Genomic DNA, 19,203 nt, shown 5'->3' on the forward strand with positions numbered 1-19,203 from the left:
TCTCTTCTAGGTCCTCATCATCTCTCACCTACGCTAGAGTCTCCCCACTGATTTCTTCCCTTCCATCAGGCCCCCATAATCCATCCCCACAACACAAGCTCCTCAGTGCACCAGTCTGAGCAAAAGCCTTCAGTGTCTCCCTAGTTACCGCAAATGCCCACCCCTCTTTCACTTCTCTATTGAATGTGTGAATTTTTACCAAATGCTCTTATTAAACAAAACAAAACAAAACAGGCCGGGCAGGGTGGCTCACACCTGTAATCCCAGTGCTTTGAGGTGGTATGATCACTTGAGCCCAGGAGATCATGACCAGCCTGGGCAACCCAGTAACATACCCCTTGCTACAAAGAAATATATATATATATAAAATATATAAATAAATATATATATTATATATATATATTTTGAGATGGGGTCTCACTCTGTCTCCCAGGCTGGAGTGCAGTGGCACGATCTCTGCTCACTGCAACCTCTGCCTCCCTGGCTCAAGTAATCCTCCCGCCTTGTGAGTAGCTGGCACTACGGGCTTGCACCACCACGCCCAGCTAATTTTAATTTTTTTTTGTACAGATGGAGTCTTGCTATGTTGCCCAGGCTGGTTTCAAACTTTTGAGCTCAAATGATCCACCTGCCTCAGCCTCCCAAAGCGCTGAGATTACAGGTGCGAACCACCGCGCCTGGCCAAATTAAAACAAACAAAACACACACACACAAACACACACACACACACTTGAATCACCAAATTGTAATGCCTAAAGGTACCATTCATTACTCTGAGTTTCAAATAACTTTTAAAAAATACATCTATGCCGGGGGCTGTAGCTCATGTCTGTAATCACAGCACTTTGGGAGGCCAAGGTGGGAGGCTTGCTTGAGGCCAGGAGTTTGAGACCAGTCTGGGCAACATAGAAATACTCCATCTCTGCAAAAAAAAATTAGCCAGGCGTGGTGGCGTGCACCTGTAGTACCAGCTACTGGAGAGGCTGAGGCAAGAAAATCGGTAGGACCCAGGAGCTCAAGGCCCCAGTGTGTTATGATCTACACTCCAGCCTGGGCGACAAAGGGAGACTGACTCCAAATGAAACAAACAAAGAAACACCTAAATTGGAGTTTAACAGAAAGCTTTTAACTTTCTCCAGCATTCCTGCTAAGCATCACACTTCTCTCTGCTTGCTGACACCCTGGTTGACGTCTGAGCAGGATGGGACGCGCGGCTCAGAGCCTAAGATAAAAAGAAAGTGTCTGCAGGGCTTTCTACCAATAAATAAGTTCTGACGGGTTCATTAATGGGGTTTGGAAGGGAGGTCCCGGGAGGTGCCGGGGGACTCAGCCCAGAGCTCCGGAACCTGGGCTCTGCGATCCTTGCAGAAGGCATGGGCAGGGGCAGGATGGGGAGGTGTAGGACGGGGAAGCCTGGGAGTTGGGTGGGGGCGGCCACCCACTCAGGCCGGATCCGGCCAGGCGCCCACGCTGCGCCCGCCCGCGGGGCTGCGCTTCCCCGGGCTGCGGCCGCGGAGCTGGTCAGTCCGGCGCTCCCCGGTCCCAGGCCCAGAAGGAGCTAACGGGCTATTCGCAGGCGGGCCGGGATTCCCCCGGGGGAGGCCCCACTCCCCGGCCCGCGTCATTCCTTCCCACCGCCCCGGGCCCTCGCGGGGTAGCCCTCTGCAGGAGCGGGCAGGGCAGTGGGCGGCCCTTGGCGGAGGGCAGCGCGCTCAGGGCGCGCAGGGACTGCGGTCGAGGGGAGGGGAGGGCGGCGCGCGGGCGGGGACCGGGCGAGCGAGGGCAGATCAGGGCAGCCCGCCCAGGCCACGCCCCATCCAGGCCCCGCCCCGTCTTCACCCCGCCCCAGCCCTGTCGGGAACGGCGGGACCACGGTGACTGACACGACTCCAGACCAGTCACCAAGCGCCTCGAGGCCCCGAGGGGCTACTCGGGGCCGAGCCAGCTGAGGGGCTCCTGAAGGGGCGGGGGCGGGCGGGGAAGCCTTTCGGCGGGGGGCGGGGTCTCAGGAAGACTGGCAGAACTCACAGCCAATGGCAGGCGAGAGCCGTCTCGTTAGCGCCGGATCCCCGCGGGTAGGGCGGGGCGGGCGGCGCCGTGGGGATCCCGGGGCGGCCGAGGGCCCCTGACTCGGCTCCTCGCGGCGAGATGGATCGGATGGCCAGCTCCATGAAGCAAGTGCCCAACCCACTGCCCAAGGTGCTGAGCCGGCGCGGGGTCGGCGCGGGACTGGAGGCGGCGGAGCGCGAGAGCTTCGAGCGGACTCAGGTGAGGACCGGGGACCCTGGGGCATCCCTGGGGCGCCCTGAGGGACACAGTGTCCGAGAGGGGCTTTGAAGGGACTAGGAGTCTTGCAGGCCCCAGTTGAGGACAGGGCGAGGGGGTCGTGAGCGGGGGCATTGGCGTGCAGATCTGGGCGATCCCAGGAAGGTCGGAGACCCCCGGGTACCCCAGCTGGCCTGGGGAGAAGGGCAGAGGCGGGCTGGCAGGAGATGGCAGGATGCGTGCGGCCAAGAGGAGCCTGATCGTCTGGGGGACCGGGCAGGAGTCCCAAGGTGAGGTGAGAGGGGAAGGAACTGAAAAGGGGCGGAATGGAAGGGGTGCCCCTAAACAAGGGAAGCGCACGGGAGCCGCTTGGAGGCTCGAGTATGGTTTGGGGTCGGAGAGTGGGGGCGCCAGACTGGGAATGTGAAGGGTGAGGGGTCCTGTCTTCCCCTCCGATTACTTCTTGGTTGCACTGACATCCCTTCCCACCCCCCACCCCTTAGCATCCCCCTTTCTCGATGCCTCTTGCTTGGCTCTGGCCAGCCCCAGCTGTCAACTCTGAGGCCAGGCCGAAGGGGTCGGAGCAGGGAAAAGGAATGTAGGAAATGCAAAGTGTGGCCACTTTGTGGGAAAATTACTTTGGCGGCTAAAGTGGAGACCATGGTGCCCCGAGCCCTGACTTGGGGTCTTGGTTTTATCCCCCAAGATGTGCCTGACAGCTAATAGGCAGACTGCCCTATTTGTCCTGCCTGACCAGGGCTCGGGGCCAAAATTCCTCAGTGTCATCAACAAAAAGCCACAATCCATTTTTACCTCCGAGTTTTTAATGCCTGGTGTATTGATTGGACTGAATTAAGCTGACATGTTGATGGTGTTCATCAGTTCATTTGTATGTAAAATCCATTTCAAAGAGTACAACGCTTCTTTTAATCCCAGTGCCAATGCTGGAGGGGCAGATTTGTTCTACACTCTTGCGCTCAGAGTGGAACCTTTGAAGATCCAGTTGGGTCCCCCCCGCCGCACCCCCCGCCAGAGGCTGGTCCCCTGGTGTGTTGTGCAAGGAATGCTTCCCCCAAACACAGTTGGAGGGAAAGGGCTTTGGGATTTTAGTTAGAGAAGACAGTGGGAATCTGACTGAAAGTTCTGTGAATGGAATCTTTCAAAGAATAAAGCTTTTGGCCAGGCGCGGTACCTCACACCTGTAATCCCAGCACTTTGTGAGGCGGAGGCGGGTGGATCACCTGAGGTCAGGAGTTCAAGACCAACCTGGCCAACATGGTGAAACCCCAACTCTACTAAAAATACAAAAAATTAGCTGGGCATGGTGGCAGACGCCTGTAATCCCAGCTACTTGGGAGGCTGAGGCCAGGAGAATTGCTTGAATCTGGGAGGTGAAGGTTGCAGTGAGCAGAGATCATGCCACTGCACTCCAGCCTGGGCAACAAGAGCGAAACTCTGTCTCAAAAAAAATAAAATAAAATAAAATAAAATAAAGCTTTTCAGCCCCAGAGGACTTTATCCTCTCTTCTTATTCTGAAAACATTTGGCCCCCCTACCTGGGCAACATAGTGAGACCATGTCTCTACAAAAAATAGAAAAATGAGGCTGGGTGTGTAATCCCCGCACTTTGGGAGGCCGAGGTCGGCGAGGTGGGAGGATCAGTTGAGCCCAGGAGTTTGAGACCAGCCTGGGCAACACAGTGAGATCCCGCCTCTATTTTTTAAAAAATTAAAAATTAACCTCGTGTGGTAGCATATGCCTGTAGTCCCAGCTGTTTGAAAGGCTGAGGCAGGAGGGTCACTTGAGCCAGGAGGTTGAGGCTGCAGTGAGCTATGGTCGTGCCACTGCACTCCAGCCTGGGTGACAGAGTGAGACCCTGTCTCTACAAAAAAATGAAAAAAAAAAAAAAAGTGAAAAAAAGAAAGAAAACCTCATGCAGGTGTGTCTGGATAGTGTGCAGCAGTGAGACCCTGTCTCTACAAAGAAAAAGAAAGAAAAAAGAAAGTGCCTCCACGCAAGTGTTTTTGGATGGTGTGAAACAGGGAGTCTCCACTACCTGGTTATCCTACCGCAGGAGGGAAGTAGGAAATGGTCATTTCACTTCACTTCATTTCATTTCTGCCTCCCAGGATCCAGCTGGGTTTGAGGCTTGTTCTCTGGTTTCATGGACCCGACCCCTGAAAAAAAGGAAATTTTCCACTGGTCTTGGATGTTAGTACCTCCGCTAGCTTCCTCGTCACATGAGGCTTCTTGCTCCATGAAACAGTGTGTATATTCCTTTTATTTTTATATTTTCATAGAGACGGGGGTCTCACTGTGTTGCCCGGACTGGTCTCAAACTCCTGGCTTCAAGTGATCCTCCTGCATGAGCCATGACACCCAGCCCTATTTTATTTTTCTTTTAATAAATGACATAAGAAAATAAACAGATATTATTTTTTAACAACCAATTCCTTCTAAAGTCTCAAATAAGTAAAAACTAGAGCAACAGAGAAATATGCATAAGACTTTGACCTATAATAGTGAAAGAAATTAGGTTTGTGAAAGTTTCCACCCATGAGTGGTATGTTTCCCTGCTATCCAGGGACGGCCCAACAGGAGAGTCTAGGTCAGTGTTTTCTGGTGTTTTACATTCTGTGGGACATTTGTGATTGGTCAGATTTGACCTGGGTGGAGTGGGTGGGGATGAGGTAGAGTGGAGCAGAAAAAGAGAATTTTTCTGATGTTGAAACTCTTATTTTTAACTGTTTTTTCTGAGATGGAGGTCTCACTGTGTGTTCCCAGGCTGGTCTGGAACTCCTAGCCTCAAGCGATCTTTCCACCTCAGCCTCCCAAAGTGCTGGGATTTCAGGAGTGAGCCACTGCACCCGACCTCTGGTGTTGAAACTCTTTAGGGGTGTAGGAGAGTAAAGACAAAGAACCAGCCTGGACAACATAGTAAGACCCCATCTCTCCAAAAAATAAAATTAGCTGGATGTGGTGGCGTATGCCTGTTGTCCCAGCAACTTTGGAGGCTGAGGTGGGAGGATTGCTTCAGCCTGGGAGCCTAAGGCTTCAGTGATAAAAGATTGTGCCACTGCATTCCAGCCTGGGCAATAGAGGGAGACCCCATCTAAAAAAGAAAGAAAGAAAAGAAAAGAAAAGCCCTAAAACCCAACGTTAGTCAATCTGCAAAAAATTATTTTGTTTAATGACTACCTATCAAATGCATCATGAGTTGCAGAGCTTGCTAAGCAAAGGGAAAAAAGGGGAAAATGTATTATGAGATATAAAAATGAATTATAAAAAATTTAATGAGTTAGGAGACCATGAGAATCAGCCAAGGTATAATAATAACTAACTAATTATTGTGTTTGGCACCATTCTAAGGACATCATTATATTACCTTTTTAAATCTTGACAAGAACAGATGAGGTTCACATTTTACTCTCAGGACAATTGAGGCACAGAGAGGTTAAGTGATTCACCAGAAATCACACAGCTGGAAGTGGTCTCAACCTTTACCCACTGCCTCGGGCAGCCTGTGAGTACTGAGCAGATGCTGGCATTGGAGTTAGAAGGCATTTGAGTCTTACAGCTGGGCGTGTATATGGGCCACATGGTCTCAGGGAAGTTGTCTAACCTTTCTAAGCCTCAGTTTCCTTATTGTCAAATAAACATAATACTTACCTGGCTGATTTATTGTGAGGATTCAATGAAGCCATATTCCTGAAGGCATTTTGTAAACTGTGGAGCACTAGTTCAGTGATTATTGTTATAATCTGACTGGGGAGACGAACCCGAGACAGCAGATGCGTGATCTATCAAGTAGGCTGTGATTAAGTCTTCCTTAGACGGATAGATGTGGTACTAGGTAATAGGATAATTACCAAGAGCACGTGGATAAAACACAGGCTTTGGGGTTGGGAGCCCTCCCCAAGGACTGAAGCACATCTTTTAGCGTGAGTTAGCGTTTGCTGGGTGGAGGAGAGGATGGGGCATTCCAGTGATGGAGGAACATAAATAAAGAAACATCTAGACTAGGCAGATAAATTTCCCAGCGGGTGCAGCGGAGACTCATTGGCTGGGGTAGAGAGAGGGGAAAAATTGGCCACTCCCTCCTCTGAACTATAGCAGGGCTGGTGACCTCTCCTAGTTCCTGTGACTTTGTGCTGGCATCATTTCTCTCTGTGGCCCCCAGTGAACGCTGAGCTTATTGAGGGCAGGTCTGTGTCTTGCTCTTGCCTACATCCTGAATCTCATGGTTAGTGGTGAATGGGGTCAGCAAGGGAACCCTGGGCCTAGGTGGATAGTTCAGCCCTGGGCCACGGGATATATTAATAATTGCTTTTTTTTTTTTTTTTAAGAGATGGTCTCGCTCTGTTGTCCAGTCTGGAGTGCAGTGGCACAATCATAGCTCAGTTTGGCCTCGGACTCCTGGGCTCAAGTGATCCTCCTGCCTTAGCGTCCTGAGTAGCTAGGACTACAGGAGCATGCCACCATGCCTAGCTGATCTTTTTTTTTTTTTTTTTTTTTTTTTGAGACAGAGTCTCGCTCTGTCGCCCAGGCTGGAGTGCAGTGGCCGGATCTCAGCTCACTGTAAGCTCTGCCTCCCGGGTTTACGCCATTCTCCTGCCTCAGCCTCCCGAGTAGCTGGGACTACAGGCGCCCGCCACTTCGCCCGGCTAGTTTTTTGTATTTTTTAGTAGAGACGGGGTTTCACCATGTTAGCCGGTATGGTCTGGATCTCCTGACCTCGTGATCCGCCTGTCTCGGCCTCCCAAAGTGCTGGGATTACAGGCTTGAGCCACCGCGCCCGGCCCTAGCTGATCTTTAAAATGTATTTATTTATTTATTTTTTTGACACAGAGTCTCACTCTGTTGCCTAGGCTGGAGTGCAGTGGCACCATCTCGGCTCACTACAACCTTTGCCTCCTGGGTTCAAGTGATTCTCCTGCCTCAGCCTCTCGAGTAGCTGGGATTACAGGCGAGCGCCACCACACCCAGCTAATTTTGTGTATTTTTGGTAGAGACGGGGTCTCATGTGTTGACCAGGCTGGTCTCGAACTCCTGACCTCAGGTGAGCCGCCTGCCTTAGCCTCCCAAAGTGCTGGGATTATAGGTGTAAGCCACCACTCCTGGCTTAAATTTTTTTTTTTGGTAGAGATGGGGTCTCGCTGTGTTGTCTAGGCTGGTCTTGAACTCTTGGGCTCAAGCAGTCCTCCCGCCTTGGCTTCCCAAAGTGTTGGGATTACAGGTGTGAGCCGCCGTGCCCGACCTATAATTACTTGATGTTTTCTCGTAATGCTCCAGGTTCGCTCTTGGTCTAGCCTTGCCTCCTACATACCCAGTCTAGAGCCTGGCAGCATGCCAATCAAAAAACTTTCACTGCTCTGCCTGCCTTCTTCTGTCCTGGCATCTATAACCTCAGACCAGCCTTGCATCTCTACTCCTGCCAGCCTCCTCCAGGAAGGCTTGCCTCCTCCACTCTCCTGCACCATCTTCACATTTCACCTGGCCACTGTCACTGCCAGAGTAGGCACCACTGACCTGCCTGATGGCCCAGCCACTGCCCCCATCTCCAACCAGACCCTTGGTGTGTTCCCCACCCAATCCATCACAAGCCACCTTCAAGCTTCAGGGAAGTGAAAAGTACTTCCTGCCCTCAAAAAAAACCCAGCCGTAATAAGGAGACCTTATCAGGAGTATTTTACAGTTTATAAAGCATGTTTCTAGCCATTACTGGGACCACACGATGGTTAGTCATTATCATTTTCATTTTATGGATGAGGACATTGTGACTCAAAGAGCTTGGTAACTTGCCCAGGGTCATCCCACGGGTGAGTGGAAGGGCCAGGATTAAAAACCAGGACTCCAGGTTCCAAGTATCAGGCCCGTTCGACCACACTGTCCCCCCACCAGCCAAGAGGGCAATTCTAGAATCAGCCAGGGGGGCTGTCAGTCACAGGACAAATAAAATAACCTGTCTGTTTTTACTTAGCTGGAAAATGGTTTTCTCCATGGTTTGTTTATTTCTTCCACATCCGTTTAGTAGCACATACCGTGGAGGAGACACAGAGATGAGTAAGATAAGGAGACCAGCTCTAGGGGGCTCGTGAGTCAGCCGGGAGGCAGACTGGCCGCTGCGCGGCTCCTGGACAAGCCTTGGTGCTCTGATGTGGTTAGGCGCCAAAACACCAGCATTACCAGGGCCATTAGGATGTCGGGCACCACCCAGAACTACTGAATCAGGGCCTGTCATGTTCACCAGAGCACCGGGTAGTCTGTGCATGCTGATGTGTGAGCAACAGTGCTCTGTAGTAGGTGAGTTCTGGGATTAGAGGAGAAGACACAGAGGTGGGAACAAACCTTTAGAGAGTCTCAATCTCTTTGGGTGGGCCGGGCACAGTGGCTCATGTTTATCATCCCAGCATTTTGGGAGGCTGAGGTGGGAGGATGACTTGAGCCCAGGAGTTCGATCGAGACCAGCCTGGGCAACATAGCGAGACCCTGTCTCTACAAAAAAATCAAATCAAATCAAATCATTAGCTGAGTAGGGTGGTGCTGCCTGTAGTCCCAGCTACTCGGGAGGCAGAGGGAGGACGATTGTTTAAGCCCAGGAAGTTGAGTCTGCAGTGAGCCGGGATCATACCACTGCACTCCAGACTGGGTGACAGAGCCAGACCCTGTAAAAAAAAAATACATAAATAAAAGCCAGAAACAACAACAACAACAAAAAATCTGTGGGTGGCGCATACGTCAGAGCAAAGGATCTTAATGCATCCTGTGTTGAGAAGAGCCTTGGATCCTAGAGAGAAAGAGATAGAAACAAATATTTACTGAGGGCCTGCTGGGTACCAGGAACATGCTGGGTGATTTATATCTATGATTTCATTTTAATAGCTCAGGCTCAGAGAGGCTAAGTGACTAGTCCAAGGTCACACAGTGAGTGAACCGAGAAGCCAGGACTTCAAAACCAAATGGCAGATTCCTTTTTTTCATGTTTATGTTGGGGGTACTTCTGCCCTCTTGCTCATGATCTTCAGCAGATGCTCAGCCTTCGTTCAGCAGCTAAAAAATTTTAGGACTGGGCTAGAAGGATCTGCGGTTCTCAACCCTGGCTGGAGAGCTCTTTAAAAAAAATAAGGCTGGGCGCAGTGGCTCACGCCTGTAATCCCAGCACTTTGGGAGGCAGAGGCGGGCAGATCACGAGGTCAGGAGATCGAGACCATCCTGGCTAACACGGTGAAACCCCGTCTCTACTAAAAATGCAGAAAATTAGCCGGGCATGGTGGCGGGCGCCTTTAGTCCCAGCTACTTGGGAGGCTGAGGCAGGAGAATGGCGTGAACCCGGGAGGCGGAGCTTGCAGTGAGCGAGATCGTGCCACTGCACTCCAGCCTGGGCGACTGAGTGAGACTCCGTCTCAAAATAAATAAATAAATAAAATAAAATACTGTTTCTCTGGGCCCCCTGCATAAGGACTCTGTCCCATTGATATGGGGTGATCACTGACACTTTGTAGAGTCCCAGGTGGTTCTCATATGCAATCAAGATGGTGACTGTGGGTCCTGATGGGTTCCCACACCCCTGGCACCCCACGGACTTTGGGTGGCTCAGTTGGTTCTGGTTATACTCAGAAAACCAAGATGACCCTAAACCTGCTTCTTGCAGGTAGGAAGCATCTGTGTCAGGTTTGTTCCTTGGGAATGCAAATGCTCAGAGCCAGGCTGTGTAGCACCCTGAGCCTTGAACCTGGTGCCCCTCCCGCTTCTGCTTGTGGAGCAGGTGCACAAAGAAGTCACACCTTGCCTGAAGTCTGAGCAGGTGCCTTCTTGCAAGGAGAGCTGCACGTTAACCCCATTTTTCCATTTACTTGACAATCAGAGCTGGCTTCTTTTTTTTTATTTTGAGATGGAGTCTCACTCTGTCACCCAGGCTAGAGTGCAATGGCGCCATCTCGGCTCACTACAACATGTGTCTCCTGGGTTCAAGTGATTCTCTTACCTCAGCCTCAGGAGTAGCTGGTATTATAGGCATGTGCCACCACACCCGGATAATTTTTGTATTCTTAGTAGAGATGGGCTTTCATCATGTTAGTCAGGCTGGTCTCGAACTCCTGACCTCAAGTGATCTGCCCGCCTTGGCCTCCCAAAGTGCTGGGATTACAGGTGGGAGCAACTGCTCCCGGCCCAGGGCTGGCTTTCTTAAACTTCTGTGACCTTCTGTCTCCCCCACCTTGCTCCTTTAGCGGGTATTGAAAACGTAAGAAGGAAGTTAAGAGCTTTCTTTTGGTCCCTGGTTTTGTACTGTCCTGATTTCTTCCCAGTGATGATAATGGTAATAGTCAACATTTACTGATCAGGCACGGTGGCTCATGCCTGTAATCCTAGCACTTTGGGAGGCCGAGGCGGGAGGATCACTTGAGGCCAGGAGTTCGAGACCATCTGGGCCAACGTGGTGAAACCCCTTCTCTACTGAAAATAGAAAAATTAGCTGGGTGTGGTGGTGCGTGCCTGTAATCCCAGCTACTCAGGAGGCTGAAGCAGGAGAATCGCTTGAACCTGGGAAGTGGGGAGGTTGCATTGAGCCGAGATCATGCCACTGCACTCCAGCCTGGGCAACAGAGCAAGACCTTGTCTCAAAAAAAAAAAAAAAAAGAAAAATTTACTGCCCACATACTGTGTGCAAGTGGGAAAGGCCTTACACGAGCCACCCTTTTCAATCTTGCAACACATGTATGAATTATAATTCCTATTTTAGGCTGGACATGGTGGCTCACACCTGTAATCCCAGCATTTGGGAGGCCAAGGCAGGCGGATCACCTGAGGTCAGGTGGTCAAGACCAGCCTAACCATCATGGAGAAACCCTGTAAAAATACAAAATTAGCCGGGCGTGGTGGCATGCACCTGTAATCCCAGCTACTCAGGAGGCTGAATCACTTGAACTTGGGAGGCAGAGGTTGCAGTGAGCCGAGATTGAGCCATTGCTCTCCAGCCTGGGCAACAAGAGTGAAACTCTGTCTCAAAGAAAAAAAAAATTCCTATTTTACAGAGGAGGAAATTGAGGCTTTCAGGGGTTGATAGCTATTCTCTCTGTTTGTCCCTCTGTCACTGCCTGGCACCCTCTGCTCTCTTCCTCCTTCCTCCTCCTGATGCTTGGGGTCCCCAAGGCGCTGTTCTCACCCCACTTCTCTTCTACCTGCTGTCCACTTCCTTTGCCCTCACCTCTATCTGATGGTTTCTGTTCTCACTTCTGTGGCACTGACTCCCCGCATCTCCCTCCTGACTTCCCAGCATGAGTGACCTCTTCCCAGTGGACAACTGTACCGCCTCGGGCGGCCTCATGGCTGGACAGTGGTCCCCACCTTCTTTCTGGTGTCAATTCTGATCCCTCCCTCCCTCCTGCCCTCACAGCCACATTCTGTTGAGTGTCACTGTGAGACTTGTCTCACCCATTCATCCTGTGTTTCTTGCATTTCCTGCTCTTATTACATCTTGCCTGTATTTTTGTCATCTCATCCTGCCTGCCCTCTAAATCATCTGTCCTGGGCAGAGTGTCCCTCAAATGCAACACTATGATTTTCTTTTTTTTTTGAGACGGAGTCTCACTCTTATCGCCTAGGCTGGAGTGCAGTAGCATGATCTCGGCTCACTGCAACCTCTGCCTCCTGAGTTCAAGCTATTCTCCTGCCTCAGCCTCCTAAGTAGCTGGGATTACAGGCACCCGCCACCATGCCCAGCTAATTTTTGTACTTTTAGAAGAGACTAGGTTTCACCATGTTGGCCAGGTTGGTCTCGAACTCCTGACCTCAGGTGACCCGCCTACCTCGGCCTCCCAAAGTGCTGGGATTACAGGCATGAGCACTGCGCCTGGCCGCTTGTTTGTTTTTTAAGAGATAGAGTCTTGCTGTATTGCCCAGGCTGGAATGCAGTGATGCGATCATAGCTCACTGCAGCCTCGAATTCTTGGGCTCAAGTGATTCTCCCAACTCAGCCTCCTGAGCAGCTGGGACTATAGGTATGTGCTGCCACACCCAGCAAATAAATTTTTTATTTTTTTTTTGTAGAGGCAAGATCTCACTATGTTGCCCAGGCTTGTCTCAAACTCCTGGCCTGAGGCGATCCTCCTGCCCCAGCCTCCCAAATTGTTGAGGTATTGAGCCACTGCACCTGGCCCAACAATGCTTTTTTATTTTTTTTTCTGTTCTGTTCTAGTTTTTTATTTTTATTCACTTGTTAGAATTCTGTGGGGTTTTTTTGTTTTTTTTTCTTCTGTTTTCTCTGCATTTTTTTCCCTCAACTTTTAAGTTCAGAGGGTACATGCGCAGGCTTGTTAAGTGGGTAAACTGCATGTCACTGAGTTTTGGTATATGATCCTGTCACCTAGGTAGTGAGCATAGTACCCATAGGTAGTTTTTCACCCCACTTCCCCCCACCACACTCCTTCTTCACCGACAACTACTTTTATAACTGTCCTTTTTCAAAAAATTTTGTTGCCTCCCCCAAGACTCTGCCTGATGTGGCACCATCAGGGTCCCTGGTGCCTGGTCCCTGTCCTTTTTTTTTTTTTTTCCCTTTTTGTTTGAGACAGTGTCTTGCTGTGTCTCCCAGGCTGGAGTGCAGAGACCCCATCTCTGAAAAAGAAAATTAAAAAAATAAAAATAAAGAGTTGGTGCCGCACATTAAGAAGGATGGGGCATGTCCCTATGGCCCAAGAGATCAGATTCCCTGCCCCACTTGGGCACTGAACGGGTTCCTGTCTGGCACTTCTGCAAGGCACTGATGAAGACTGTTTTCTGCTCCCCATTCATTGGCCCACTTATTCCACTACCTCAAGGCGAGGTGTGGCGGAGACCTGGGTGTGGCAGCGGGCACAGCCTTGTGCAGTGGGCTGGCGGCCAGCTCTCCTGCATCAAGGAGGGTTGACGACCTGGAGAGATGCCCACCTGGGAAAGAGAACTTGTTAGCCCCACCTCCCGGCAGGGTGGTGGCTGTTTCCTGTTTTCCTGCCTGGGCAGCCAGGGAGGAGCTCCGTTCCCAGCTTGTGGGCAGGACTTGTGAGGGGAGAGGGACTGTAACTTAAGGTGTCTACTGGCTTGGAGGAAGAGAGAATGGCATCTTTTCTTGGATCAGAAAGGTGGCTGCTGCTGCCTCTGCTAATACTGCCACGAGACAGCTCAGGAAGCCAGTGTGGCCTATGGCTTGTGTTTACAACAACTAACACTCTGTAGTTTAAAGGCGTGTTGACACATTAGCCCTCTGAAGCCACAGAGCAAGCATGCAGTAGATGGTTGTGGTCAGTTTTCAAACACACACACTGAGGCTCAGAGAGATGAAAAGACTTGTTTGAGAGCACTCAGGAAGTGGCAGAACTGAGGTTTGAACCTGGCTTGTCTGGCCCCAAATTTTATACTTTCTTTCTGTATCTCCCTTTAAAGCGGAAGCCGGGTCAGTGGCTTAGAAATATGTGACTTAGGGAGGGGGGAGGGATAGCATTAGGAGATATACCTAATGTAAATGACGAGTTAATGGGTGCAGCACACCAACATGGCACATGTATACATATGTAACAAACCTGCACGTTGTGCACATGTACCCTAGAACTCAAAGTATTAAAAAGAAAGAAAGAAGAAAGAAAGAAAGAAAGAAAGAAAGAAAGAAAGAAATGTGTGACTTAGAAAAGGTACAGACATTTATTTTGCTAAGTCTTTTTTTTTTTTTTTTTTTGAGATGGAGTCTCACTCTGTCACCTAGGCTGGAATCCAGTGGTGTGATCTCAGCTCACTGTAACCTCCCCCTCCTGGATTCAAGCGATTCTCCTGTCTCAGCCTCCCGAGTAGCTAGGACTACAGGCACATGCCACCATGCCCAGATAATTTTTCTCTTTTTCATAGAGATGGGGTTTCACCATGTTGCCCAGGCTGGTCTCAAACTCCTGACCTCAGGTGATCCACCCACCTGGGCTTCCCAAAGTGCTGGGATTATAGGCGTGAGCCACCCCACCCTGCCTTATTTTGCTAAATCTTTTCCAGTTGACTTGTTTGGACATTGAAAATTCCTCCCAGAAGAAAATATTTGCAACACACATAATTATTAAAGGGCCTATATCCAGAATATGTAAAAAATGTAAGAGAAACAAACAAATAAAAAACTTAAAAAAAAAAAAAAGAAAAAAAAGGCCAGACACTGTGGCCCATGCCTGTAATCCTAGCACTTTGGGAGACTGAGGTGGGTGGATCCTTTGAGCCCAGAAGTTCAAGACCAGCCTGGGCAACATGGCAGAAACCCGCCTGTACAAAAAATACAAAAACTTAGCCAGGTGTGCACCTATAGTCCCAGCTACTCGGCCCTAGGAGACTGAGGCAGGGGACCTGGGGAGGTCAAGGCTTCTGTGAGCCACTGCACTCCAGCCTGGGTGACAGAGTGAGACCTGTGTCTCAAAAACAAACAAAAAGACAAACTTAATTTAAAACAAAATAAGCAGGAGATAGTTATTGAAAGAGGATAAACAAATGGCCAATAAATTTATGAAATGTTGTGCAGTTCATTAGCATCACAAAAATGCAAATTAACATTTAATGTGGCCAGACGCGGTGGCTTACGCCTGTAATCCCAGCACTTTGGGGGGCCTGGGCAGGCAGATCATGAGGTCAGGAGATTGAGACCAGCCTGGCCAACATGGTGAAATCCCATCTCTACTAAAAATACGAAAATTAGGCAGGCATGGTGGGGTGTGCCTGTAATCCCAGCTATTTGGGAGGCGGAGGTTGCAGTGAGCCGAGATGAAGACCGCACCACTGCACTCCAGCCTGGTGGACAGACCAAGACTCTGTCTACAAAAAAAAAAAAAAAGAAAGAAAGAAAAACATTTAATGAGATATCTCTACATGCCCATCAGGATGGCTGAAAATAAAAAAAAAACCTTGACAGTGCCAAGCATTGGCAAGGATGTGGAGTGATAAAAATGCCCGGCCGGGCACAGTGGCTCATGCCTGGAATTCCAGCACTTTGGGAGGCCAAGGCGAGCAGATCACGAGGCCAGGAGTTCAAGACCAGCCTGGCTAACATGGTGAAACCTCGTCTCTACTACAAATACAAAAAATTAGCCAGGTGTGGTGGCATGTGCCTGTAGTCCCAGTTACTCAGGAATCTGAGGCAGGAGAATCACTTGAACCCGGGAGGCGGAGGACCACATTGGATAATGTCTAGTGTTATGCTAAAATTAAAGACAGGCATTCTCAGTAATTTAGCCATACCACTGCTAGTTATATACCCAACAGAAATGCATAACACAGCTGGGCGCGGTGGCTCATGCCTGCAATCCCAGCACTTTGGGATGCCGAGATAGGCGGATCATTCGAGGTCAGGAGTTCAAGAACAGCCTCGTCAGCACGGTAAAACCCTGTCTCTGCTAAAAATACAAACAAACAAACAAAAACTGGGCATGGTGGTGCATGCCTGCAATCCCAGCTACTGGGGAGGCTGAGAGAGAATTGCTTGAATCTAGGAGGTGGAGATGCAGTGAGCCGAGATTGTGCCACTACACTCCAGCCTGGGCAACAGAGTGAGACTCAGTCTCAGGAAGAAAAAAAAAATTCATAGCACATGTACCAACAGACATATAGAAGAATTCTTTTTTTTTTTTTTTCTTTTGAGACGGAGTCTTGCTCTGTCGCCGGGCTGGAGTGCAGTGGCCGGATCTCAGCTCACTGCAAGCTCCGCCTCCCGGGTTCACGCCATTCTCCTGCCTCAGCCTCCCGAGTAGCTGGGACTACAGACGCCCGCCACCTCGCCCGGCTAGTTTTTTTGTATTTTTTAGTAGAGACGGGGTTTCACAGTGTTCGCCAGGATGGTCTCGATCTTCTGACCTCGTGATCCGCCCGTCTCGGCCTCCAAAAGTGCTGGGATTACAGGCTTGAGCCACCGCGCCCGGCCTAGAAGAATATTCATAATCATATTTTATAATAGTCCCAACCTGGAAACACCCCAAAAGCCCATGAACAGTAGATGGATGTATACATAATATATAGTCTTTCATCAGAATACTATACACCCATGAAAATAACTTTAGTTATATTCAGCAACACGGATGAATGCTGCAAACAGAATGATGAGTAAAGAGAAAGGCAGACACAAAAGGACATTTTCTGTATACTTCAGTTTGCTTGCTTAGATGGTAAAACTGTAATGAAAAAAGGAAGTGATTCTCATAAAAGACCAGTGAAAGTTATCTTTGGGTGCAGGGGAGGTTGGTGATTGGCAGGGTGGGGAACGGGAGTTTCTGAGGCCTCGCTAGCATTCTGCTAGCCCCGGTAATGGTTTTTGATAATTCATTAAGCAGTACAGTTTTGTGCAGTTTTCTTTATATTTCAAAATACAAACTTAAAAACACAACTCCTGGCTGGGCGTGGTGCTGCATGCCTATAATCATAGCACTTTGGGTGGCTGAGGCGGGAGGATCACTTGAGGCCAGGAGTTTGAGAGCAGCCTGGGCAACATAGTGAGACCCTGTCTCTACAAAAAAAATTTTGTGTGTGTATGTGTTTCTTTTGTGTGTGTATGTGTTTCCTTCTTCTTTTTTTTTTTTTTTTTATACTCTAAGTTCTAGGATACATGTGCACAACATGCAGGTTTGTTACCTATGTATACATGGGCCATGTTGGTGTGCTGCACCCATTAACTCATCATTTACATTAGGCATATCTCCTAACGCTATCCCTCCCCACACCCTCCTCCCCACAATAGGCCCCAGTGTGTGATGTTCCCCTTCCTGTGTCCAAGTGATCTCATTGTTCAGTTCCCACCTATGAGTGAGAACATGCGGTGTTTGGTTTTCTGTTCTTGCGATAGTTTGCTCAGAATGATGGTTTCCAGCTGCATCCATGTCCCTACAAAGGATACGAACTCATCCTTTTTTATGGCTGCATAGTTTTTTAGTTAGCCAGGTGTGGTGGTGCCTGCTTGTATTCCCAGCTACTAGGAAGGCTGAGGTGGGAGAATCGCTTGAGCCCAGAGTTGGAGGCTGCAGTGATCTATGATGGCACCACTGTACTCCAGCCTGAGTGACAGAGTGAGACTCTGCCCCTAAAAACAACTAACACAACAGAACTTCCCCGACGGTGTCTAAGAACCTGCCCCTTACCCTGTTGATGCATCCTTTGAGGTCTCTCTCAAATTCTGCCTCCCCTTGAAAGCCTTCCTGATGCTGCCCTAGAACTGGGGAGCGTTTGATTTATGAACCACGCATCTGCAAGCAGCATATTCCTAGAGCTGCTGTAACTTGGAGCCAGGAAGTTGAGCTCTGTCGTTAGTCACACTCAGAGTGTTGCTATTCCATATGCTGAAGTTGTGGCTTCCATTCAACTTGTGTCTACCTTCCTTAGTGGTACACAGGCCCTACATTTCTCATTCAACCTTTAGTATATTGCCCCAACATCTAGCAGAGGGCTTTATCCCAGCTAAGGCTGAGGACTCTGTTAAACAGAAAATAAATTAGGTGGCAATGGCTGGGCACGGTGGCTCACACCTGTAATCCCAGCACTTTGGGCAGCTTTTTAGGCCGGGTGCAGTGGCTCACATCTGTAATCCCAGCACTTTGGGAGGCCAAGGTGGGCAGATCACCTGAGGTCAGAAGTTGGAGACCAGCCTGGCCAATATGGCGAAACTCTGTCTCTACTAAAAATACAAAAATTAGCCAGGCATGGTGGCAGGTGCCTGTAATCACAGCTACTCAGAAGGCTGAGGCTGGAGAATCGCTTGAACCTGGAAGGCAGAGGTCGCAGTGAGCCGAGATCACGCCTCTGTACTCCATCCTGGCAACAGAGTGAGACTCGGCCTCAAAAAATAAAATTAGGCTGGGCGCGGTGGCTCACGCCTATAATCCCAGCACTTTGGGAGGCAAAGGCGGATCACATGAGGTCAGGAGATCGAGACCAGCCTGGCCAATATGGTGAAAACCCATCTCTACCAAAAATATGAAAATTAGCTGGGCGTCGTGGCCCACAACTGTAATCCCAGCTACTCAGGCGGCTGAGGTGAGAGAATTGCTTGAGCCCCGGGGGTGGAGGTTGCAGTGAGCTGAGATTGTGCCACTGTACTCCAGCATGGGTGATAGAGCGACACTCTGTATATTAAAAAAATATAGATATAGATAATAATAATAATAATAAATTAGCTGGGCGCACTGACACACACCTGTAGTCCCTGCTACTTGGGACAATGAGGTGGGAGGATTGCAGAAGGACCTTCAGGGCAGGAGGCCTTCTACAAGGCAGAAGGAACTTTGCAAATGTAATTAAGGACCTTAAGGCAGGGAGGGTCTTGGATGATCCAGGTGGGCACAGTCTGATCACATAGATCCTTAAAAGCAGAGCAACTTTTCTAGCTACAAGCACAAGAGAGATTCCCGGCATGAGAAGGGTTTCATGCACAGCTGCTGACTCTGAGATGTGGGAGGACCAGAGGGAGGGCTCTAGGAGCTAAGGGTGGCCCCTGACCGAGAGCCAGCAAGGAGACAGGGACCTCAGGCCTGGCACTGCAAGATCTTCTATTCCACCAAAAACTTGAATGGACTCGGAAGCAGATTTTCCCAGGACCTCCAGGACAGAAGACAGGGCTGCTGATGCCTTGATTTTAGCCCAGTGAGACCTGTTGCGTTCTCACCTACAGAACTGTGAGATAATAAATGGCTGGGTTGGTTTTGTTTTTTTGAGATGGAGTCTTGCTCTGTCGCCCAGGGTGGAGTGCAATGGTTCGGTCTCAGCTCACTGCCACCTCTGCCTCCTGGGTTCAAGGGATTCTCCTGCCTCAGCCTCCCGAGTAGCTGGGATTACAGGGACGCACTACCACGCCCAGCTAATCTTTTGTATCTTTAGTAGAGATGGGATTTCACTATGTTGGTCAGGCTGAGCTCGAACTCCTGACCTCATGATCTGCCTGCCTCGGCCTCCCAATTAGTG

The 19,203-nt window shown here is 49.7% G+C and overlaps 1 protein-coding gene across 3 annotated transcripts in view; it reads left to right on the plus strand.

Moving 5' to 3' along the window:
- The first annotated feature begins 2,069 nt into the window (after positions 1-2,069).
- Positions 2,070-19,203, plus strand: part of HIP1 (huntingtin interacting protein 1) — a 218,444-nt gene continuing 201,310 nt past the window's right edge. The window contains exon 1 of one of the 3 annotated variants that reach the window (XM_033192730.1): positions 2,070-2,268. In XM_033192730.1, the coding sequence (XP_033048621.1) occupies positions 2,149-2,268 (120 nt within the window). In that variant the 5' untranslated portion in view covers positions 2,070-2,148. The remainder of the gene's footprint in view (positions 2,269-19,203) is intronic. The other 2 variants (XM_033192726.1, XM_033192727.1) reach the window with 2 other exon arrangements.

The sequence above is a fragment of the Trachypithecus francoisi genome, unplaced genomic scaffold, assembly GCF_009764315.1.
Source record: "Trachypithecus francoisi isolate TF-2019V2 unplaced genomic scaffold, Tfra_2.0 Lachesis_group4, whole genome shotgun sequence".
Lineage (NCBI taxonomy): Eukaryota > Metazoa > Chordata > Mammalia > Primates > Cercopithecidae > Trachypithecus > Trachypithecus francoisi.